At 44.6% G+C, this 25,295-nt stretch overlaps 1 protein-coding gene across 1 annotated transcript in view; it reads right to left on the reverse strand.

Moving 5' to 3' along the window:
- Positions 1–22,073, reverse strand: part of opn5 (opsin 5) — a 29,897-nt gene extending 7,824 nt beyond the window's left edge. Inside the window, exons 1-3 of the mRNA XM_002935990.5 lie at positions 21,781–22,073; positions 13,031–13,182; positions 2,417–2,536 (exon numbers count right to left, since the gene is read on the reverse strand). Coding sequence (XP_002936036.1) covers positions 2,417–2,536; positions 13,031–13,160 — 250 coding nt within the window. The 5' untranslated portion in view covers positions 13,161–13,182; positions 21,781–22,073. The remainder of the gene's footprint in view (positions 1–2,416; positions 2,537–13,030; positions 13,183–21,780) is intronic.
- Between the last annotated feature and the right edge of the window lie 3,222 nt (positions 22,074–25,295).

Raw genomic sequence — 25,295 nt, forward strand, 5'->3', positions numbered from 1 at the left:
CCAAAAGAGCTTACACTCTACAAGGAGACATACAGAGTAACATATAAAGCAATCAGTAACCGATACAAGAGGTGAAGAGAGCCCTGCCCAAAAGAGCTTACAATCTACAAGGAGACATACAGAGTAACATATAAAGCAATCAGTAACCGATACAAGAGGTGAAGAGAGCCCTGCCCAAAAGAGCTTACAATCTACAAGGAGACATACAGAGTAACATATAAAGCAATCAGTAACCGATACAAGAGGGGAAGACAGCCCTGCCCAAAAGAGCTTACACTCTACAAGGAGACATACAGAGTAACATATAAAGCAATCAATAACCGATACAAGAGGGGAAGAGAGCCCTGCCCAAAAGAGCTTACACTCTACAAGGAGACATACAGAGTAACATATAAAGCAATCAATAACCGATACAAGAGGGGAAGAGAGCCCTGCCCAAAAGAGCTTACAATCTACAAGGAGACATACAGAGTAACATATAAAGCAATCAATAACCGATACAAGAGGTGAAGAGAGCCCTGCCCAAAAGAGCTTACAATCTACAAGGAGACATACAGAGTAACATATAAAGCAATCAATAACCGATACAAGAGGTGAAGAGAGCCCTGCCCAAAAGAGCTTACAATCTACAAGGAGACATACAGAGTAACATATAAAGCAATCAATAACCGATACAAGAGGGGAAGAGAGCCCTGCCCAAAAGAGCTTACAATCTACAAGGAGACATACAGAGTAACATATAAAGCAACCAATAACCGATACAAGAGGGGAAGAGAGCCCTGCCCAAAAGAGCTTACAATCTACAAGGAGACATACAGAGTAACATATAAAGCAATCAATAACTGATACATAGGGGAAGAGAGCCCTGCCCAAAAGAGCTTACACTCTACAAGGAGACATACAGAGTAACATATAAAGCAATCAATAACCGATACAAGAGGTGAAGAGAGCCCTGCCCAAAAGAGCTTACAATCTACAAGGAGACATACAGAGTAACATATAAAGCAATCAATAACCGATACAAGAGGTGAAGAGAGCCCTGCCCAAAAGAGCTTACAATCTACAAGGAGACATACAGAGTAACATATAAAGCAATCAATAACCGATACAAGAGGGGAAGAGAGCCCTGCCCAAAAGAGCTTACAATCTACAAGGAGACATACAGAGTAACATATAAAGCAACCAATAACCGATACAAGAGGGGAAGAGAGCCCTGCCCAAAAGAGCTTACAATCTACAAGGAGACATACAGAGTAACATATAAAGCAATCAATAACTGATACATAGGGGAAGAGAGCCCTGCCCAAAAGAGCTTACACTCTACAAGGAGACATACAGAGTAACATATAAAGCAATCAATAACTGATACAAGAGGTGAAGGAAGCCCTGCCCAAAAGAGCTTACAATCTACAAGGAGACATACAGAGTAACATATAAAGCAACCAATAACCGACACAAGAGGGGAAGAGAGCCCTGCCCAAAAGAGCTTACACTCTACAAGGAGACATACAGAGTAACATATAAAGCAATCAATAACCGATACAAGAGGTGAAGAGAGCCCTGCCCAAAAGAGCTTACAATCTACAAGGAGACATACAGAGTAACATATAAAGCAATCAATAACCGATACAAGAGGTGAAGAGAGCCCTGCCCAAAAGAGCTTACAATCTACAAGGAGACATACAGAGTAACATATAAAGCAATCAATAACCAATACAAGAGGGGAAGGGAGCCCTGCCCAAAAGAGCTTACAATCTACAAGGAGACATACAGAGTAACATATAAAGCAATCAATAACCGATACAAGAGGGGAAGAGAGCCCTGCCCAAAAGAGCTTACAGTCTACAAGGAGACATACAGAGTAACATATAAAGCAACCAATAACCGGTACAAGAGGGGAAGAGAGCCCTGCCCAAAAGAGCTTACAATCTAAAAGCAAACATCTTATTGGTTACTGTAGGTTACTGTAGCACCTGGGCAAACTTGGTGCCTTTTATTACATATGGAGGTTAGTGTGTGCATGTATGTATTGTCCTATAGTTGTTGGATCAAGGGGAAATAAACACTTTTGCCTAACAATACATTACTATGAGCTCTAACATCAGTCATAATGGTTAAAGCAGAGCTGTCCAACTACAACTAGAGGCCTGTCAGCCAGCTGTGGCCCTACAGCCCCACAACAAGGGCCCACGGCGTGGAAAATCTTACACAGCACTAGGTAAAAGCATTCTGGAAGCTGTAGTCCAACAACATCACGGCTGTAGTCTTAAAGCAACAACGCACAGCAAAACTTTTTATCAGCTCAGTGACAAAATGAATAAGAAAAAGAATCCACCATTGGGCATTGGGAGATGGAGCCAGTAGATTGGACAGCACTGAGGTTAGATCAGGATACCCCCAAATTACCCCCACTTACCTGAGATCCCCAGATCACACACAGCCAAATTGATTGTCATTATCTCAGCCGGGCGCAGTTTCTTTTTCCTGCTGCAAGCCATATATATAACGTAGCCATTCCCTAGCGTCGACAGGATACCTGCGGGAAGAGACAACCAGGCAGTCAGTTACTCAGCATCCATGAAAGATTATATAGAAAGAAAACACTTCTCTTGGTGAAACAAAACTGGCGTCACTGCTGGGAAAGAGAAATAATCGCGATAGGATTTACTGCCAAGATTTGCAAAGCCAGATGATGCAGAAGACAGGAGTATAAGTTCATAATGGGCTGGCTGTTTGGTTAGAACTGGAACTTACTTTCTATCCCAGAATAAATGCGACTAATCAGGTATTGAAACCCAGAACATTTACCATAGGGTGAGAATGTATTGTAAGCTCCACCCCTCTGTGTATGCAAATTTAGTTACAGCTCGTAAGCATACAATAGAATTTCCTCTGGTATATGTGAAGCTGGCTGAGTATTCATTCACTCACAAAGAAAAGTGTATCTTAAAAATGTGTTTTCTAACCCCCCCTGGGCCAGGAGAATAGCATGTTTAGCCCTCAGAAACATGGCCGTATAAAATATCTAATTCCCCAACTGAGCCAACCAGGAGAATAGCATGTTTAGACCTCAGAAACATGGCCGTATAAAATATCTAACCCCCCCCCCCAAAAGGCCAACCAGTAGAACATCATGTTTATCCCTCAGCAAGATGGCCATATAAAATATCTAACTCCCCAACTGGGCCAACCAGTAGAACATCATGTTTAGCCCTCAGCAAGATGGCCATATAATATATCTAACCCCCCCAACTGGGCCAACCAGTAGAACATCATGTTTAGCCCTCAGCAAGATGGCCATATAATATATCTAACCCCCCCAACTGGGCCAACCAGTAGAACATCATGTTTAGCCCTCAGCAAGATGGCCATATAATATATCTAACCCCCCCCCCAACTGGGCCAACCAGTAGAACATCATGTTTATCCCTCAGCAAGATGTCCATATAAAATATCTAACTACCCAACTGGGCCAACCAGTAGAACATCATGTTTAGCCCTCAGCAAGATGGCCATATAATATATCTAACCCCCCCCCCAACTGGGCCAACCAGTAGAACATCATGTTTATCCCTCAGCAAGATGGCCATATAAAATATCTAACTACCCAACTGGGCCAACCAGTAGAACATCATGTTTATCCCTCAGCAAGATGGCCATATAATATATCTAACCCCCCCCCCAACTGGGCCAACCAGTAGAACATCATGTTTATCCCTCAGCAAGATGGCCATATAAAATATCTAACTCCCCAACTGGGCCAACCAGTAGAACATCATGTTTAGCCCTCAGCAAGATGGCCATATAATATATCTAACCCCCCCAACTGGGCCAACCAGTAGAACATCATGTTTAGCCCTCAGCAAGATGGCCATATAATATATCTAACCCCCCCCCCCAACTGGGCCAACCAGTAGAACATCATGTTTAGCCCTCAGCAAGATGGCCATATAATATATCTAACCCCCCCCCCCCAACTGGGCCAACCAGTAGAACATCATGTTTATCCCTCAGCAAGATGCCCATATAAAATACCTAACTACCCAACTGGGCCAACCAGTAGAACATCATGTTTATCCCTCAGCAAGATGGCCGTATAAAATATTCAACCTATCGACTGGGCCAACCAGGAGACTCACATTACGCTCGATATTTCTGAATAAATGCTGTGCAATCTTTATGCCAATAAAAAGCTTTTTAAACTGGAAAATATTACATGTTGAGGTTTTATATATGACACCCTGACATGATTCCTTGGATGATTTACAATGAGCAATTGACATTTCCAAAGTTCCTACATGAATTCCAGCAATAGTTTAGTGTATTTTACTGCGTATTCTCCTAAATATTTATATTTGTTGCCCAATAAATCTCTGTTGTGCCAACTATTGACCTATAAGTCTCACTCTGATATCTACAGGGCACCTGGATCACAAGAAGACTGCATGGATATAGAAATAATGGGGATCTCAGTGCTAGACCCAAATGCCATCAGTAATCATGGCCCCCAATACAACTTCATAGTCAGCCTCTCTCCCTCCAGGATTAGAGTCAATAGAGCCAAATGTATTTTGGAATAACAGTGGCCACGTCTGTGGATGAGATGCCACCTGATAGAGAAGCCTTGGCTGGCACTACAGAATCATCCCTGTGAGTCAGACGAGGATAAGATAGAAATGTAGGATTATGGCTGGTCGAGTTAACAACGAGGGAATTGAATTCTGTATCCGAGGAGGAAACAGTAGGGAAGCTGGCAGGTCACAAGATAGTCACGGCCTTTGCCTCCAAGGCTTTAATGATTGGGGAATAACTGACACTTTGAGATCTCACAATCGGCACATTCAATCAATGTGTTTTTCTGCTCAAATACGTACAAGACATGTATCTGTTTGTTCCTGCTCATTTCAACATAAAATCACACCCTTTTGGCACTGTCCTCTCTACAAATAAGGCTTTGAATGAAAGGATTCAGGCCAATGATTACAGGGATAACGAGTAATGTAGCCTGTAATGTCTAGAAACAGCAGAATGGTGAGATCGGAGGGAGGTAGAGATCAATAGGAAGTATATTATGGGATATATTCCGCTTGGTTTCGTGGTAAAACTACCAGATTTGTAGCAGGTCAGAGAGTGCGGTTGCCTCAGGCCACAGTCTTGTCCAGGGAATGCCAAGTACTTTATTTACTATTTATATAAGGCATATTCAATCTTTGGCCATCTGTAGGGATCTGTAACTCCCAATCCACCAAGAGCTAAAGGCTATCAGGGAAAACTGGCAGTTGGAGTTAAGCAATAGCTGGTGGGTCACAGATTGAATGTCCCTGATTTACAAATTGTTTTTCTCAAAATGGGGCCCACCTTCCCTATCTCTGCTCAGAGCACTGTAACCCCTTCATCAGGCCTGCATCATTGATGAGCATCACCACACAATGTTTGATGTTTTATGCATTGGGGCCCTCTGTTGACTGAGTCTACCAGTAGGCTCAACTATAAATGTCTGAGGGTATTATTGTTGGTGTTCAAGCTATTGAGTCACATCAAGTTCCAAGACATCACTTGCCTACTGACAGTCAGGAACACTGTAGTACACAGTCTCTATCCATTTTTTTTACAAATTCCCATGGAGACTCATAGGACAAACAGAGCATTTGTATTTAGATTTGTATGGCCCTCTAGACTACCATAATAAGCATGAGCTTGTGATATACTGATGAATAGTTTGGTTTAAAATAGGAGCCATTCTGCTTGTTGTTCAGAACTGTAGGGGTCTTAGTTACATAAAGGCTTTTCAACAACACTGAATCTGTGGACGTCTGAGCTGCGAAGAGCCAATCAATACAAAGCTGAGTAGAGCAGAGCAGTACAATGTGTCGGGCACAACAAGGCTAATCATTGGCTCGTGCCGCTGTACATGATGAAGTATGGAAGAATTACAGTAATCAAGCTAAGTGCCACTCACTCCATGGGAGCCGACAGGCAGTAGGTTTCAAGAGCTTTTGTGCTGTGTGCCATTAGCCTTAGGAACAATGGGGAATAGCAAACCTGGTTGTAATGGCTTGTAAACTCAAGAAGGATGGTAAGTTTGGAAACCCCTTTGTACCCACCATGCTGGAAGAGTTGAAGTGAATGGTGGCTTGAATGTTTATTGGTATCCATCAGGGATCCCCAACCAGTGGCTCAGGAGCTACATGTTACTCCCCAACCCCTTGGGTGTTGCTCTCAGGGGCCTCAAAGTAGGTGGTTATTCTTGAATTCCTGGCTTGGGGGCAAGTTTTGGTTGCATAAAAACCATTTGTACTGCCAAATAGAGCCTCCTGTAGGCCGCCAGTCCATATAGGGGCTGCCAAATAGCCAATAACAGTTCTTTTTTGGTACTCCCAGAACATGTTTTATGGTTGTGGTGCTCCCCAAGTCTGCATATGAATGTTGCTCATGGTTAAAAAAGGTTGGGGATCCCTGGTATACATATACAGAACCATTGCCAAGGAGTTAGGGTTAGACATTTAAATGCAATGCTTGTTATACCTCCTTATGGGTTGCTCATTGTAATTTATATTATTGTTATATATTATAATTTTGTTAATAAAGTGTTATGGCAACGTGTCATTCAGTAAAGCTGTGGCTGAAAAATTCCAACTTGTAACTTGTTATTTCTAGGCTGTTAGTGGAGTAGCAGGGCAAGTATTTATCCTTGCCATGGTCATGTGATAGGGACCTTAGGGTGTAAGCTCCACTGGGGCAGGGACTGATGGGAATGTGATAGGGACCTTAGATTGTAAGCTCACTGGGGCAGGGACTGATGGGAATGTGATAGGGACCTTAGATTGTAAGCTCCACTGGGGCAGGGACTGATGGGAATGGGATAGGGACCTTAGATTGTAAGCTCCACTGGGGCAGGGACTGATGGGAATGTGATAGGGACCTTAGATTGTAAGCTCACTGGGGCAGGGACTGATGGGAATGGGATAGGGACCTTAGATTGTAAGCTCTACTGGGGCAGGGACTGATGGGAATGGGATAGGGACCTTAGATTGTAAGCTCACTGGGGCAGGGACTGATGGGAATGTGATAGGGACCTTAGATTGTAAGCTCCACTGGGGCAGGGACTGATGGGAATGTGATAGGGACCTTAGATTGTAAGCTCACTGGGGCAGGGACTGATGGGAATGTGATAGGGACCTTAGATTGTAAGCTCACTGGGGCAGGGACTGATGGGAATGTGATAGGGGCCTTAGATTGTAAGCTCACTGGGGCAGGGACTGATGGGAATGGGATAGGGACCTTAGATTGTAAGCTCACTGGGGCAGGGACTGATGGGAATGTGATAGGGACCTTAGATTGTAAGCTCCACAGGGGCAGGGGCTGATGGGAATGTGATAGGGACCTTGGGGTGTAAGCTCCAATGGGGCAGGGACTGATGGGAATGTGATAGGGACCTTAGATTGTAAGCTCCACTGGGACAGGGACTGATGGGAATGTGATAGGGACCTTAGATTGTAAGCTCACTGGGGCAGGGACTGATGGGAATGGGATAGGGACCTTAGATTGTAAGCTCCAATGGGGCAGGGACTGATGGGAATGTGATAGGGACCTTAGATTGTAAGCTCACTGGGGCAGGGACTGATGGGAATGTGATAGGGACCTTAGATTGTAAGCTCCACAGGGGCAGGGACTGATGGGAATGTGATAGGGACCTTAGATTGTAAGCTCACTGGGGCAGGGACTGATGGGAATGTGATAGGGACCTTAGATTGTAAGCTCACTGGGGCAGGGACTGATGGGAATGTGATAGGGACCTTGGGGTGTAAGCTCCAATGGGGCAGGGACTGATGGGAATGGGATAGGGACCTTAGATTGTAAGCTCACTGGGACAGGGACTGATGGGAATGTGATAGGGACCTTAGATTGTAAGCTCACTGGGGCAGGGACTGATGGGAATGGGATAGGGACCTTGGGGTGTAAGCTCCAATGGGGCAGGGACTGATGGGAATGGTGTACTATCATAATCATGCCCTGCTGAATATGGCGGCACTGTATAAAAAAAATAAAATGAATAGTTTGGTTTAAAATAGGAGCTATTCTGCTTGTTGTTCAGAACTGTAGGGGTCTTTACATAAAGGCTTTTCAACAACACTGAATCTGTGGACGTTCAGTAAAGCTGTGGCTGAAAAATTCCAACTTGTAACTTGTTATTTCTAGGCTGTTAGTGGAGTAGCAGGGCAAGTATTTATCCTTGCCATGGTCATGTGATAGGGACCTTAGGGTGTAAGCTCCACTGGGGCAGGGACTGATGGGAATGTGATAGGGACCTTAGATTGTAAGCTCACTGGGGCAGGGACTGATGGAATGTGATAGGGACCTTAGATTGTAAGCTCCACTGGGGCAGGGACTGATGGGAATGGGATAGGGACCTTAGATTGTAAGCTCCACTGGGGCAGGGACTGATGGGAATGTGATAGGGACCTTAGATTGTAAGCTCACTGGGGCAGGGACTGATGGGAATGGGATAGGGACCTTAGATTGTAAGCTCTACTGGGGCAGGGACTGATGGGAATGGGATAGGGACCTTAGATTGTAAGCTCACTGGGGCAGGGACTGATGGGAATGTGATAGGGACCTTAGATTGTAAGCTCCACTGGGGCAGGGACTGATGGGAATGTGATAGGGACCTTAGATTGTAAGCTCACTGGGGCAGGGACTGATGGGAATGTGATAGGGACCTTAGATTGTAAGCTCACTGGGGCAGGGACTGATGGAATGTGATAGGGGCCTTAGATTGTAAGCTCACTGGGGCAGGGACTGATGGGAATGGGATAGGGACCTTAGATTGTAAGCTCACTGGGGCAGGGACTGATGGGAATGTGATAGGGACCTTAGATTGTAAGCTCCACAGGGGCAGGGGCTGATGGGAATGTGATAGGGACCTTGGGGTGTAAGCTCCAATGGGGCAGGGACTGATGGGAATGTGATAGGGACCTTAGATTGTAAGCTCCACAGGGACAGGGGCTGATGGGAATGTGATAGGGACCTTAGATTGTAAGCTCACTGGGGCAGGGACTGATGGGAATGGGATAGGGACCTTAGATTGTAAGCTCCAATGGGGCAGGGACTGATGGGAATGTGATAGGGACCTTAGATTGTAAGCTCACTGGGGCAGGGACTGATGGGAATGTGATAGGGACCTTAGATTGTAAGCTCCACAGGGGCAGGGACTGATGGGAATGTGATAGGGACCTTAGATTGTAAGCTCACTGGGGCAGGGACTGATGGGAATGTGATAGGGACCTTAGATTGTAAGCTCACTGGGGCAGGGACTGATGGGAATGTGATAGGGACCTTGGGGTGTAAGCTCCAATGGGGCAGGGACTGATGGGAATGGGATAGGGACCTTAGATTGTAAGCTCACTGGGACAGGGACTGATGGGAATGTGATAGGGACCTTAGATTGTAAGCTCACTGGGGCAGGGACTGATGGGAATGGGATAGGGACCTTGGGGTGTAAGCTCCAATGGGGCAGGGACTGATGGGAATGGTGTACTATCATAATCATGCCCTGCTGAATATGGCGGCACTGTATAAAAAAAATAAAATGAATAGTTTGGTTTAAAATAGGAGCTATTCTGCTTGTTGTTCAGAACTGTAGGGGTCTTTACATAAAGGCTTTTCAACAACACTGAATCTGTGGACGTCTGAGCTGCTAAGAGCCAATCAATACAAAGCTGAGTAGAGCAGAGCAGTACAATGTGTCGGGCACAACAAGGCTAATCATTGGCTCGTGCCGCTGTACATGAGAAAGACATGGAAGAATTACAGTAATCAAGCTAAGTGCCACTCACTCCATGGGAGCCGACAGGCAGTAGGTTTCAAGAGCTTTTGTGCTGTGTGCCATTAGCCTTAGGAACAATGGGGAATAGCAAACCTGGTTGTAATGGCTTGTAAACTCAAGAAGGGGCAGTGAATTAAGGATCAGAAGGAGGATTACATCTTGAGTAAGGGCACAGTTTTTAACAAATGGATGTTAAAAAAAAATCTTGACATAAGGGTCCGTTTACTAAACCCACTGGCACAACTGCAATAGCTCAAAGTGGTACAATATGTTCCCCACATTTTATTATTATTATTAACATTTATTTATAAAGCGGCAACATATCCCGCAGCGCTGTACAATAAGTGGGTTTCATACATTGGGCATACAGAGTAACATATAAAGCAATCAATAACCGATACAAGAGGTGAAGGGAGCCCTGCCCAAAAGAGCTTACAATCTACAAGGAGACATACAGAGTAACATATAAAGCAACCAATAACCGATACAAGAGGGGAAGAGAGCCCTGCCCAAAAGAGCTTACAATCTACAAGGAGACATACAGAGTAACATATAAAGCAACCAATAACCGATACAAGAGGGGAAGAGAGCCCTGCCCAAAAGAGCTTACAATCATGAGCCATTCTTTCAGCACTTGTGTCTGTGAGCTTTGCCGTTTTTTTGCACTAAAACTCCCAAAATTCGAATTATGGTTCAAAAACTCGAATGTCCGATATTTATTACGTGCAAAAAACCTGAAAACTCAAATGTAAAACTTTGCCATCTCAAAGCTTGTGAGTTTGTGTAGCAGTCAGAGGATTTTCCCTAGGCAAAGTCAAGCCATAGTTTCAATTTGAAGGTTTATAGGTTTAGTCTGGTTGTGACGCCCCCTGCAGACTGATATAGTGTCTGGCAGGAGGGTGTGGCTTCCTCTCTGGCTGCTACCTGATGCACCACTCCATTGAGCCTGGGTGCAGACACAGGCCCCAGTAAGCCATTCCATCTAAAGTAAAGTCAGGGACTGGGCTCCGTGAATGAGGTACAGCAAGAACAGGTTACTTATTATTATAGCACTTTATAGGAGAGTGAGTCAGTCACCATTTATATAGAAAGAGCAGCTCATTTGCTCCACCCAGGAGAGAGAGTAAAGGAGTAGTCTCCTAACAGGCTTACTTGCCTTAGATTAGGGACACAGAAGTGCTAGGGCCAGCAATTAACCATGCCCCAATAAACACACCCCATTTTTTTTTAAAAAATACTCATTTTATAGTTGAAATGGTGGGATCAGACACAAATGTGCTTTACCCTCATACTGTACTAAATAAGGAAAACAATATAGCAACTCCTACATATAAAATACAAATATAGAGAGAAGGCAGTCAGTCATATGTGAGTTATAACTATGTACCAGCTTTGCCCCCCCATACACAGTGCCCCCAATGGCCCAATAGACAGTACCCCCCATACACAGTGCCCCCATAGACACTACCCCCCATACACAGTCCCCCCATACCCAGTGCCCCCAAAGACAGTACCCCCCATTGCCCCCATAGAAAGTACCCCCCATACACAATGCCCCCAATTGCCCCATAGACAGTAGCCCCCATAAACAGTGCCCCCATAGAAAGTACCCCCATACACAATGCACTCATAGAAAGTGCCCCCAATTACCCCCATAGACAGTACCCCCCATACACAGTTCCCCCTAATTGCCCCCATAGACAGTACCCCCATACACAGTGCCCCCTTAGACAGTACCCCCTACACACAGTGCCCCCAATTGCCCCTATACACACGGGATATGCTATTAAAAGCGGGACTGTCCCAAGCAAAGCGGGACTGTTGGGGAGTATGATAAACCAGTGAGCTTGCCTCCTATCACTCTGTTGGTTGTCTTACCCTGCCTGACCTCTTTATGAGAATGGATAAACCAGAAGACATCCATACTTCTACTGCTTAATCTGCTTTAACATCAGCTGTAATGCTGTATACCTGTTTACCTCATCTGAGTGAGTATTGATATCCCTGCATTGATACCTTTGCCTTGGACAAATAAACAGTTCCTTTGTTTTGCAAGAGCTCCTGGCGTCCATCTATCCTTAAATCTGATCTATCACTCTACATAGTGGCATTGGGAAGCTGTAGTCAAACAAACACCATCACTCCTGAATTCCTTCCATTTAGCGAAGGCCCACTCCAGGGAAAGAGGGTCGCATGTAACACATGCTCTAACCTTAATACTAGCCTGGTTTTGGTCCCAAACATAGCCAAAATAGTGTTACATGTCCTTATTTGAACTATAAAAAGTCTCTCTCATTCACAAACTCAAAAACTGATAAATAAGCGGATTTGGTGCAGGAGCGTAGCACTCTCAGGCATACGACCTACATGGCATTTTTTGCCAATTGACGACCCCTAGCTTGTGTAATGTGCTTATACGACACTAGGGGGGGCTCCAAGGGAAGCTCACGTGCTGCCCCCAGGTGACTGCGGTGCTGTATTTATGGGAAAGGCCCAGGTTTTCTCTATTCTGGGCTGTAACCTTGCACCTAAGGGAGCAACACCAGGGTATAAAATGCAATACATGGGGCTTTGCTCGTGATTTTATGCACTCTGCCCCCTGCCCCCCTTTGATAACTTGATCATTGATAATGGAATATCAATAATTTCATTTTATATCACTACACCATCCAGAGGGGGCCAAGCCGGCCGTGTGCCCAAACTAGGGTCAGACTCTGCGTCACAATTACGCCACAACAAAATATTTGCTAAACAGATTTCACAACTTGTGAATTTATATTCACAAAGTGAAAATCGGCGCTATTTTCTCGCACATTAAAGACGCACAGCGGCCATGCTCACGCAAACCTCAATCTTATTGGCGAGTCATTTGTGCAAAATGTAACTGTTTAGGGGAAAACATACACCAAACAGTTATATGCAAAAAAATGTGCTGCGCAACCTGTGTGAATGACCCCCATCGTCTTTAGAACTGCTCTTGAGCCCAGTAAGGCGTGCAGCGGGACCAAACCATTGGGTTTCATGCTCACTGAAACAATGTAAATAAGAGAATCAGAATTGGACAGTTGCTTTCTTAGTAAAGCCTTGGGCAGTGTGGGATTGTTGTGAAAAATATATATATACACCCAGTTATGCAGGTCAGCACCTCCAATAAATATACCTATTTTCAGGGCCTATAATAATAATAATAATAATAAACCTTACCTATGGCCATTAGATAAACCCCAGCAAAGATATCAGCTTCTCTGGAGAGTTTGGAGGCAAAGGGGTCGGAGTCTCTCTCATAATGGGGGATGTAACCGCTCTCCTCCCGGTAACTGCTGTTTCCTGCCATCCCTCTGCCGTGGCATCAGAACCTACACAGAACATATATATAAACATATAAACATACCAAGTGCACGGCATTGACTGTATGTAACAGCACAGAGCTGTGTGGCACTGGGGCTATACACTCATCCGCTGCTGCACCACTGGGGCCCTTCCTCAGAGCCGCCGGCTGCCTAGCAGAACCCATAGCCATTTTGGCACGGACGGTGCAGAGTGGGTTAGTAGGGCCCATTATTTATAGCTCTAACCAATGGCTTGCTGAACTCCAACTCCTTCTACCAACTGACAGCCTTAATGTAATTCAACAAAAGCCAAAGGCCTGCAAGTTGGGTGGCACTGATATACTGGGCTGTTTTATGTACCTATGGGGCTAAACTACAATCTCTTCTTTCATTTTAGCAATTAGTTTAAAATGAATTGATATTGCGCCTAGGGTTGCCACCCAGCCGGCCAGCTAGGGTCGGTGCCAGGATTACATATTTACCAGCAACATACCTACTGGGAGCTGCTATACCATTTCCACTGTATTTTTAAACCTGTTGGTATCGCCATTCTATAACTTGTTTATGTGGCAAACCTTACACAACCAGCGCTGCTCGTGCAGAACGTCATTGTGTTGCCCTGTCATTCCAAATACTAATAATCCCTTCTAATGAGGGGTTCTACGGTAATTGCTACCCTTCCAGGTCGGAGTTCTGTAAGAAGTCAAATATAATGGGATCCTTGCAGTATAATGCAGATACATTACATCCAATGATGCATTATTTATACTGAAATGTGCTTGGAATCAGTCCCTGGCAAAAGCAACAAGCAAGGGCTCCATAGACACTGACAATACTGTATTTGGGCAAAACTGCCTTTAAAGGGTTCCAAACAGGGGTGAGCACCTTGGTCCATAGACTTTAGGGTGGCCCTGCAGGGCAGTAGCTTTAGGTAGAAGAAGTGGACAGGAGATGATATTATAGCCCTACTGGAGGCAGTAGGGCAAGATGGCAACAGTAGGGCAAGATGGCAACAGTAGGGCAAGATGGTGACAGTAAAGTAGGCCATACATGTGGAGATAACTGGCAAGTCCTCAGTCATGGGCTTCTTTTTATGTGCTCCTATTGGCTGCTGGACTTCACAGACCCCTTCGCTGTGAGAATTCTGCATTCTTGATTGATTCCTTTGTCCTCATACTTAAGCAAAGGAACTATCAGAGTGAGGGTAAGAAGGGCTAAAAAGTACAAAAACGAGCAAATCTGTCCCATTTTGCTTTGCCGATAAATTCGTAAAACCGCTAAAAAATTTGCTAAATGGTGAAAAAGTTGGAGTCGATCAGCAGAACAATGAGAAGGGAGCAAGATAGCAGCTCCCAGTAGGTATCAGAATAGTACTCAATAGTAAGAAATCCAAGTCCGGCTTGGGACTCCTCCAGTTACATGGGAGTAGGAGAAACAATAGGTTAGCTGAAAGCAGTTCTAATGTGTAGCGCTGGCTGAAAAATCAGACTCAGGCACAATGCACTGAGATGGCGCCTACACACCAATATTACAGCTACAAATACATTTGTTGGTTCAAGAATAATATTTTAAATGGCAGAAAGAAAGTCAAGTAGGAACAACCGTTTTACAGGCACTTTTTTACATCTTCCACTTTCCTTTAGGCATCATAAAGCCGTCCATACACACACCGATATAACTGTATGAAACAATTTCATATGATTTTCAGACTGCGTGGGCTCTGAGTTATCGTCAGAATAATTTTCTTACCATGGCGATCAGTCGTTTAGTCGATGGGACAGGTAATTATTTAGCTTTTTATGTAGCAGCTGGTTGGTAGGGTTCAAATTACACTAGCAACCAGGTATTGATTTAAACGTAAGACTGGAATATGAATAGGAGAGGGACTGAATAGAAACATAAGTAATAAAAAATAACAATAACAATAAAATTGTAGCCTCACAGAGCGATAACGTATTTGCTTCTGGGGTCAGTGACCCTAATTTCAAAGCTGAAAGAGGCAGAAAAAGGCAAATACTTCAAACACTATAAAAAAAAAACATGAAGATCAACTCAAACATTTCTTAGAATTAGCGATTCTATAATATAGTAAAAGTTAACTGAATAACCCCTTTAAAATGCATTGAAATGTGAACATTTCTATGTTCAAGTTACAGAAGCTTCGCAGCCCAATACTTGGGGCTCAGCCATTTGGCCTGTGAGACTCTCATTTATGGAACTAATCAATTCCATTAGAAAGCTTATCACTTTAGGAACAGATTTCTCCATAGACTTTAATGGAGCTTTTACTCCAAGTCACTATGAGATGTGTTCTTTCAAGCAAATAAATCCCCAAGTTAACGTATCTCTGTATTTAATTGCCAATCTGTAATGAGATATAGATTTGAATCCCCTGGCCGTAAGGACACACGGGCTATTGGGGCTTTGGTGCAAAGACGTTTCAGTGTTGCCGTTTATTTGTTGCTAAGGCCTATGGCTCATTGACTCAGCAGTAGGGAATATGTTTATCTATGGGGGAAAAGTCTTATTTACAAACTGCAAAAATTAATTGCTCGAATCTCAGGAGGTTGGGCAGTTAGAGGGACTTCTCTTCCTTATAGCGGGCAACTGAAGTAATTAGAGAGCACTTACCTTAGCCGCCCTATCTTGGTCGCAAACTGATAGAAAGGAACCCCGGGTAGGAGTAACTAGACAATGGGTCAGATAATAAATGATAGTCCCTAACTGTATATGTTTGGGTCAAGTTCTTAGAACCTTACCCCATGTAGAACAAGAGGACCAGAGTTGGAAAACGTTGCTCTAGAATAACCCATCTATGCAACCAAAGGAACAAGTGAAAGTCTTGGCTAAGTTCCATATAAGTCATAAGAGCAGAAAAATGAAGAATCTGAGGATAGGAAGGAGCCTGCAGTGTGCAGATTATTAATGCCACGCCCACTTTTTGGCCTCTGGCGTGATAAGTTTGAGGGACATGGGAGGAGGCTAGAGGGTCAGGTGACCCTTCTTTCTGTTGTGGAATAGCAACCATTGGCTGGGGGGGGGGGGACTGCTTTGTTGCCACAGGGACAGCCTTCAGGTGGGGACACTTGCCGGGGACAGGAAATTTCAAATGGGGTAAGTCCCCGAGAAACAGGGACTGCGGGGCATTGACTAACAAACAATCAAACAAATACACTCTGTGTTATTACTGAATGATATGAATATTAATGAAAGTAAAAGACTAAATCAGAGGAAGAAATAGACTGAAACGAAATCACATTTAATGCTGCGCCTGACTGCTCAGAATTCCTAAAACAGAAACCACGTGGCTCATTTCAAACGTCAGCGGTGAAACGCGTTGCTAATATGTACGCTAATCGGCAACAAGTTTCTGCTCCAAAGGTAAAGCAGCCATCTCCATCATGAAGTCCAATTATGATTCTAAAGCCAGTACAGCTTGACTTTTAGAGCTGGGGAAGCCAAAGTGACGCAGTTATATAAGTTGACCTTTGTTTTTCTTTACTGCCTTTTGTTTTCCAACTAAAAGTGTCCCTATACAAAGCTAGAAGCCACTGAGCCAAAAGACAAGGTGGACTTGGCCTACAATAAAGTAGACTAACATACAACATGCCCCCCTCTTGGGAGTTGCCAAGTAAAGAGGGGGCCACACGTGCCACCATGGTTATTCCTTCTACTTGTGCAGTTCAGACTGCATAGCAATGGTGCTGATGAGTCCATAGAAAAGTAGGGATTCTCCAACCAGTCCAACTGGCTTGAAACCCTGAAAATAATGGGGTTTAGGGTTTTTCTAAGAGGTATTGAGATATGTTTTAGGGTTATGGTTGTCCATGAGAGATTTTGGATTAGAGTTTTCCTGTTATGGTTGGCAGAGGATAACCCCACTGGGTTTTGTGATTCTCCCTAGTTCTTAAGCTAATTTTGGGGGGCACTTTTAATAGGAAAGCCATTGGCAGAAGGACATGGTGCTAGTGCTCTCCATCTACCAGTTCGACTGTCCAAGAAGACAGACTACAAGCAGCAATCTCACACATAGTTGTCTCTCTCAGATATACCTGTACGGCCTGGCTGGTAATGCTATGGTAATGAAACAATTCCTATCCTTTCCAAAACTGCACCAAAAGCACCTTCTATCACATAACAGCACTGTAAAAGCAAATTTGCGTGCAGGGTGGGGTTTTGGCTGCCATGTTTGGCTGCATCTCTTCCATTGGGTTTATTTCAGTGCAGGATCATGAGAAGAGGAGACCAATCCGATCCTTGCTTACTTAACATAACAGACTGGGTGGGGCAAGAGCTAAAAGATGGCGGAAGACAGTAGAGCTGATAATGGCGATAAAAACCAGCATTTCTACTTCTTTACAAACTTTCCTTTTTGGGTTTGCCAATATCTTCATGAAAAATCTCGGATTCCCTTCACCTTTCACAATGGAATGAATAATGTGTACAAGAGTCCAGTGCTACAGCATTCATATTGTTTTGTTTATACAGGTCTCAGCTCTGTAATATCTAGGACTTTCATTTACCCTTGCAATGTATAGCCACTTCTTCAAAGACATAGCCCCCCCACCCATGTTTCCGGCAAATGAATCCGTGTATTGTTGTGCCTGACGAGGAAAGTGATTTTAGCAAACGCTGAAGCTGCTCCAACACTATAATTATCTGTTTTTAAACCAGAGATTGAGCTGCAGGGTTAATGGCAGACTGGGGAACAGCACACGGAGCTTGTTGGATACAGCAAATGTCTCTATCCCCAATATACAACAGAGTTTAGATACACGAGAGTACGTCTGTTTAATGAAGGTAAGTAAACCATCAACTGGTATAGTTAGTACCTGTATTACTGCTGTGGGCTTAGCATTTGTTTCTCTATAGCCTTTTCTTTTGACTATTAATGGAATCTACTTGCCATTAATGGAATCTAATTGCCAGAATGGTGATGTCTTTAATATCCGCCCAGTGCTCAGAGAAGATAAACAAAGCTACGAGGGCGTGAATCCCAGCACTCAGGGTATAATGAATAATGAATGGACTAATGTTATGAAAGACGCACATTAGGTTTCTCTTTATAGACAAAGGGCAGTGGATTTACCTTAAGCCAATATGACAACTTTAAAGAAATGGGAGGTCGGATTTATTACATAAAAATATCCCTGGGTTGTGTGGTTTGTAAGGAAAAAGCTCATCAAAGGCCAAAATTGTGCTTGCAGCTGCCTTCTCTGTGCTCTCCATTGTATCAGCCGGAGCTTTATCTTGGACTACCTGTTGGGCTCTTATACGGCCGACAAAGCATAGCATAGTGTATATATACACCTGTGAGCTGAATGAATAGGGCTGAACATATTTTTTGCCTGTTGTTTTAATTAAGAAATATCTAAGGTTTCTTTTATTTCTGGCCCTAAAGAAAAATATGACACCAGTTTTAATGTATTACTTCCTGTCACTTCCTGACCCTGAACAACTTTAGGAGCAGAGGAGCTGCTAAACCTACTAAACTAGTAAAACTGCTAAAATTACCAGCCCACCAAGAAGCCCATGATAATGAGCTGCTCAAAGACTGCTGCTTAGAGAAGGGAAGGGGTTTATTTGTTCCAGGTAATTATGTAGCTAGGAGGGGAGGAAAGTTCACTGAAAACATCAAAGTCACCTTTAGTGCGCTAATTTTTAGAAAGTGATTTTAGGTAAGTACTGTCCTTTTAAGCTCAGGAGCTAAATTCTTGAATTACACTGGGTGCTCCTTGATGCCTTTGGAAAAATTCTTATCTGAATATACCAAGTTAGGCAGGGGCAGGCCGGGCGACCTAGGTGGGTGATGGGTCATTGTCCCCATTGCGACTCCTATTGTTGCCAGTGGAAAGCCTTTTTGGAGCGGTTTTTAGCCCCCAATAGCAGAGATCTATCGCCAGCGACTGAACCACTCCATGGGTTCTTACGCTAAGGGTGAAGACACACAGAGCTACTAGTAGCAGCTACTTGTTATGGCTACAGAAATAGACAATGCTGATCATTTACTGATAATTGTCTCTACATGTGTTTTAGCAGAGGCAATTCCCAATATTGTCTATGGCAGGGGATTTTCTGGCGTTCAGTAGCCGTGACAAGTAGCTGCTACTAAGTAGCTCAGTGTGTCTTCACCCTAAATTAATACACTAATTTTTGTCTGTTTATATTGATGGCATCACCAATTGTGATCTAAAAGTGACTGGGCACAGTTATGATTGTGAATAGAATGCTTGGGATAGAATGGTTAGAATGGAGTGAATGTTTAGGTTTGAATGCACAGATCAGATGGGTAGAAATGCATGAGTTAAGGTGCCCATACACTATAAGATCCACTATACGGGTGGGCGATATCGGGTAGCAAGTAACTTAAAAAAAAAAAAATCCCTGGGGCCAAACGATCGGATTACATTTGTGGTTATGGGGCAGTCGGTTCGGGGACCGCATCAACGAGCCGATGCGGTCCCCGATCCGACCGGATTTTCTAATCTGGCCGATCGAGATCTGGCCAATTTCAGGCCAGGTATCGGTCGGGCAGGCCGCTCTGTTCTGCCCCATACACGGCCCGATTAGCTGCTGAATCAGTCCAAGGGACCCATATCGGCAGCTATAGTCGGCCCGTGTATGGGGACCTTTAGAATGAGTAAGATGTACAGCACAGAATAATAAAAAGTGGGATAGAATGTTGCAAATATGTGAGGTTGTGATGGTGAGAATGCATGGGATAGAATGGTAACAAATTATGGGATAGAATGAAGGGACTATATGAGATATTACAAGCATATATAATAGAATAATGAGGATGTGTGGGATAGAATGATAAAAAATATGTTGAATAGAGTGACAAGGAGGTGTTAGTGTGTGCGAAATGGATTGTCCCAATAATTTTTATATGAATATTAGCATTTATAGGGACCTTAGCTGTGGAGCTGCCATGTTGGTTGGCTGAGATTCTTAGCAGAGGGCCGATTATCTAATACAGCACATATATATATTGGTCAGCCAGATGACATTATAATGCTGCCATACCTAAATCCTATAGACAGCACCGCTCAGTGGCATCTATTTCTGGGCAACAGATGGGGCCCTTCAGATGGCATTTATGCGCAATGTCTCAGCCAAAACAAACAACATGGCAGCTCTGACTCAATATACATATATACCTGGTGGCCCTTAGCATTGATAGGGATATGGGCAGGATTTGTACAAGATATTGTCCCAGTTCAGCAACCCAATAGCAACCAATCAGCAACACATTAGAATTGGTCCAGGTCATTTCTGATTTGTTGCTATGTGTTTTTTTCTGCTGTTTTGGGAAAAGAAACAGTGAAATTGGGAAATTTAGGTTTCCAATTACAATATCAGAGGGAAGGTCAGGCTACATTATTAGAGGCCCCCGGTGAAGATTTCCAATTATTTTCTTATCTTTAATTCCCAGGCAGGTGCTGAGAATGCCTCAATGTCGCCCCCCAAGGGCAGATATAAGGATATGCCCTCCACTAATACAATGTATACATAACAAAGCAGTTGTATTAACACTCAGCCAATAAGCGCCGCTGTCACCCAAACCTTATCTATTGCCCCAAGGTGCACCCAACTGTATTATTGTGTAATCACCTGTATTTAGTCAGTTCGTCTCCATCAGCTGCTTCTGCTACATTTGTGATTCCAAAGTCAGAACCAGCAGTGCAGAAATTATTCCCTAAAAAAGGAACAGCTGCGCGTTATGCAAACATTTCTCTCTCTGATCTTTCTTGTGATCTTTTTGATCTTTCTTTAGACTCATTTTCCCCTGCTTTGAACAATGATTTTACGGTACTTTTTGTGACTTTTGTATACATTTAGGTTGTGTTGTCTTGTTGCTAGGGTCATGATCCTTAGCAACCAGCTGTTGATGAAATGATGGTTGGGCAGATGGATAACAGAGGCAAGAGGAAAGATGAACAATACCAAACCTCACAACTGCTTGGTTGCTAGGGACACAGACCCTGGAAATTAGCATTTAATTCTCTGGCAGAAAAGAAGGGATTAAACAAAAAATAAGAAAACACATTGTATATTGGCTCGTAAAAGGATTTTGTTGGTTTCAAGGGAAGCTCCCCACTGGCAACTGGAAGCCAGTTGGGCTTAGCCAATCATATTGCTTTATTCTGTACTATGACACCACAAATGAAACATCTCTTTTATTCAGTAACCTGCATCTCTGTGTATAATGAACTACAGCTCCCAGCATTCCCTTCCAGCCTACAGGAGAGAGATAAGAATGTCTTTTGTGTTGGGGGGGTGGATAGAGACAGAGTTAGAGAATAGGGCCCCCATGGGCACAGAGCTGAGTGCAAGCAGCTAAACCAAAGTTGTGTGGTAAGTGATAAAGTACTGACCCCCAGCTATATCCAAGCTGTATCACTCTAACTATAACCCCCAGATCCCCTATAACAGCCAGACGCACACTTACCCCCAGCCCAGGGCAAATTGCCCACTCCAGCCAATCAGGCACCCTCACTGGGAGTTGCACCCCAGTTACTAATGCTGGTAGAGCCCCTACAGTGTTACATAAGGATTCCAAGCAACCCTGTAAGGCGGATCAGCGCACATAGTACCATTATATACACATTGTATGGGACTTACTTAGTTAGGGGGACCAGCAGCTCCGCGACCTTCATATTTCTCCCGGGGCAGTGCAGCCCTCCTGCCGTATATCCAAGCAAGGGCAAGTAAAGCCAATAGAGCAATAGGTTTAAGACTTATTTCCAATTAAAAAGAAAATTGCATCCCTTCCTTTATGCTGTGCCTCCCACTGCCCAGTGTGGGGAGTCAGTGCCAAGGGCAGAAGTGCCAGGGTGTTACCCCAACTGACAGGGCAGATCTTCCATCTATTCACTATTCCTCTCAGGCTTATATAGAGCTCAGCCCTGCGCTGCTGTCAGTACAGAATGACTCCTGGGGGGAGGCCGGGCTATTATCTGCTCTCTCTGCCCTCATATGATGTTCCAATCATTAGCCGGCGATGGTGCGGGGAGGGGGCTGCCCAACTCTGATACTGGGAGGCTTCATGTTAACAGGGGAAAGTGCAGTGTCTCTGGATTTGCCTCATTATTATTATTCTCATTATACAGCAAATCTCTAGCCAAGCAATGAGTGCCCCCCCACCGGCTACACAATTATACAAGTGCCATTTAGCCACATCCACAATAACTCAGCTTTCTGTTGCCCAGGGACAGAGTTCAGTATATGTATGTATGTATGTATGTATGTATAACTGTAGTTATAAAGCGCTACACGGATACGCAGCGCTGTACAATCTTACAATATACACAATTACACACAGGGAGGACAAGTGTTATAATAAATAAATACAATAAATAAGTATAAATGCACAGGGAATAAGTGCCATGTGGTATGAGACACAGTAGGAAGGAGGTCCCTGCCCCGTAGAGCTTACAGTCTAAGTATATGAGAGTTCATTAAGGGATCACTTTATTCATAGGGTCTTAAATAAAAATATTGTCACTGCCAAGTTGACTGAAATGTTGGCTACTATGGCTAGAAGTGCTTATTTGTGCCCTGGGTACCCCTGGAACTATAGCAGGGTGACTGTTACCCCAATGTTTCTATATATCTGTAACCTTGTTATGGGCTAAGGGGGCCCAGCCTGAAGGCCTGTTAGGGGGGGATTTGGGGTGAGTGCTTATTTGTGCCCTGGGTACCCCTGGAACCATAGCAGGGTGACTGTTACCCCAATGTTTCTATATATCTGTAACCTTGTTATGGGCTAAGGGGGCCCAGCCTGAAGGCCAGTTAGGGGGAGATTTGGGGTGAGTGCTTATTTGTGCCCTGGGTACCCCTGGAACTATAGCAGGGTGACTGTTACCCCAATGTTTCTATATATCTGTAACCTTGTTATGGGCTAAGGGGGCCCAGCCTGAAGGCCAGTTAGGGGGGAATTTGGGGTGAGTGCTTATTTGTGCCCTGGGTACCCCTGGAACTATAGCAGGGTGACTGTTACCCCAATGTTTCTATATATCTGTAACCTTGTTATGGGCTAAGGGGGCCCAGCCTGAAGGCCAGTTAGGGGGGAATTTGGGGTGAGTGCTTATTTGTGCCCTGGGTACCCCTGGAACTATAGCAGGGTGACTGTTACCCCAATATTTCTATATATCAGTAACCTTGTTATGGGCTAAGGGGGCCCAGCCTGAAGGCCAGTTAGGGGGGGATTTGGGGTGAGTGCTTATTTGTGCCCTGGGTACCCCTGGAACTATAGCGGGGTGACTGTTACCCTGAAGGCCAGTTAGGGGGGGATTTGGGGTGAGTGTTTATTTGTGCCCTGAGTACCCCTGGAACTATAGCAGGGTGACTGTTACCCCGATGTTTCTATATATCTGTAACCTTGTTATGGGCTAAGGGGGCCCAGCCTGAAGGCCAGTTAGGGGGGATTTGGGGGTGAGTGCTTATTTGTGCCCTGGGTACCCCTGGAACTATAGCGGGGTGACTGTTACCCCAATGTTTCTATATATCTGTAACCTTGTTATGGGCTAAGGGGGCCCAGCCTGAAGGCCAGTTAGGGGGGGATTTGGGGTGAGTGCTTATTTGTGCCCTGGGTACCCCTGGAACTATAGCGGGGTGACTGTTACCCCAATGTTTCTATATATCTGTAACCTTGTTATGAGCTAAGGGGGCCCAGTCTGAAGGCCAGTTAGGGGGGGATTTGGGGTGAGTGCTTATTTGTGCCCTGGGTACCCCTGGAACTATAGCGGGGTGACTGTTACCCCAATGTTTCTATATATCTGTAACCTTGTTATGGGCTAAGGGGGCCCAGCCTGAAGGCCAGTTAGGGGGGGATTTGGGGTGAGTGCTTATTTGTGCCCTGGGTACCCTTGGAACTATAGCAGGGTGACTGTTACCCCAATGTTTCTATATATCTGTAACCTTGTTATGGGCTAAGGGGGCCCAGCCTGAAGGCCAGTTAGGGGGGGATTTGGGGTGAGTGCTTATTTGTGCCCTGGGTACCCCTGGAACTATAGCGGGGTGACTGTTACCCCAATGTTTCTATATATCTGTAACCTTGTTATGGGCTAAGGGGGCCCAGCCTGAAGGCCAGTTAGGGAGGGATTTGGGGTGAGTGCTTATTTGTGCCCTGGGTACCCCTGGAACTATAGCGGGGTGACTGTTACCCCAATGTTTCTATATATCTGTAACCTTGTTATGGGCTAAGGGGGCCCAGCCAGTTAGGGGGAGATTCTCTAAGGGGGCTTTAGATCCCAGCAGTATTATGTAGATTGCTAGTAGACCCCACATGTGTCTCTGTTAAGATGTACCATGTCAGTGGTATCTGAAGGGCAACACTAGACATAAATGAGATCTGTTGCACATTATGAGTTCATTCTGTTGCTGATTGAAGCTCTGACACAGCAGTTCCCTTGGGGCTTATGCTGGGAGCCTTTTTTTATCTGTATATTTAAGCTTTTCCATAAGAGAGTGGGAGCCGCCATGACTGCTCAGATGATCCCTCTAGCGGCCAGATTCTCACACACTATTCTAGTTGCCATTAGCCAAGCTACACGCCGCCATGTAACATCTCACTAGACCTGGGGATAGACATTTAATAAGGTGCAAGATGCTCTGTGCTTTGGCATAAGTGATGCCATTGATTACGGATAATGAAGAGCAGAATTCAGTTCAGGCCGACCAATAAGCTGCTGCTTCTGTTTGTCGTTGGAATAAAAAGGAGATGAAAGTGAATTACAGTCTATATTAATATAAGCGCCGGACAGGACTGAATACTCGCGGGCAGAGAGCACCTCCTTGTGTGCCCAAATGACACAACTTGGGGAGATAAAGTCTGAGCACTGGTTACACTATGGGCTATGGCACTGGTTACACTATGGGCTGTGGCACTGGTTACACTATGGGCTGGGGCACTGGTTACACTATGGGCTGTGGCACTGGTTACACTATGGGCTGTGGCACTGGTTACACTATGGGCTGTGGCACTGGTTACACTATGGGCTGTGGCACTGGTTACACTATGAGCTGTGGCACTGGTTACACTATGAGCTGTGGCACTGGTTACACTATGGGCTGTGGCACTGGTTACACTATGGGCTGTGGCACTGGTTACACTATGGGCTATGGCACTGGTTACA

Source organism: Xenopus tropicalis, chromosome 5, assembly GCF_000004195.4.
Source record: "Xenopus tropicalis strain Nigerian chromosome 5, UCB_Xtro_10.0, whole genome shotgun sequence".
Lineage (NCBI taxonomy): Eukaryota > Metazoa > Chordata > Amphibia > Anura > Pipidae > Xenopus > Xenopus tropicalis.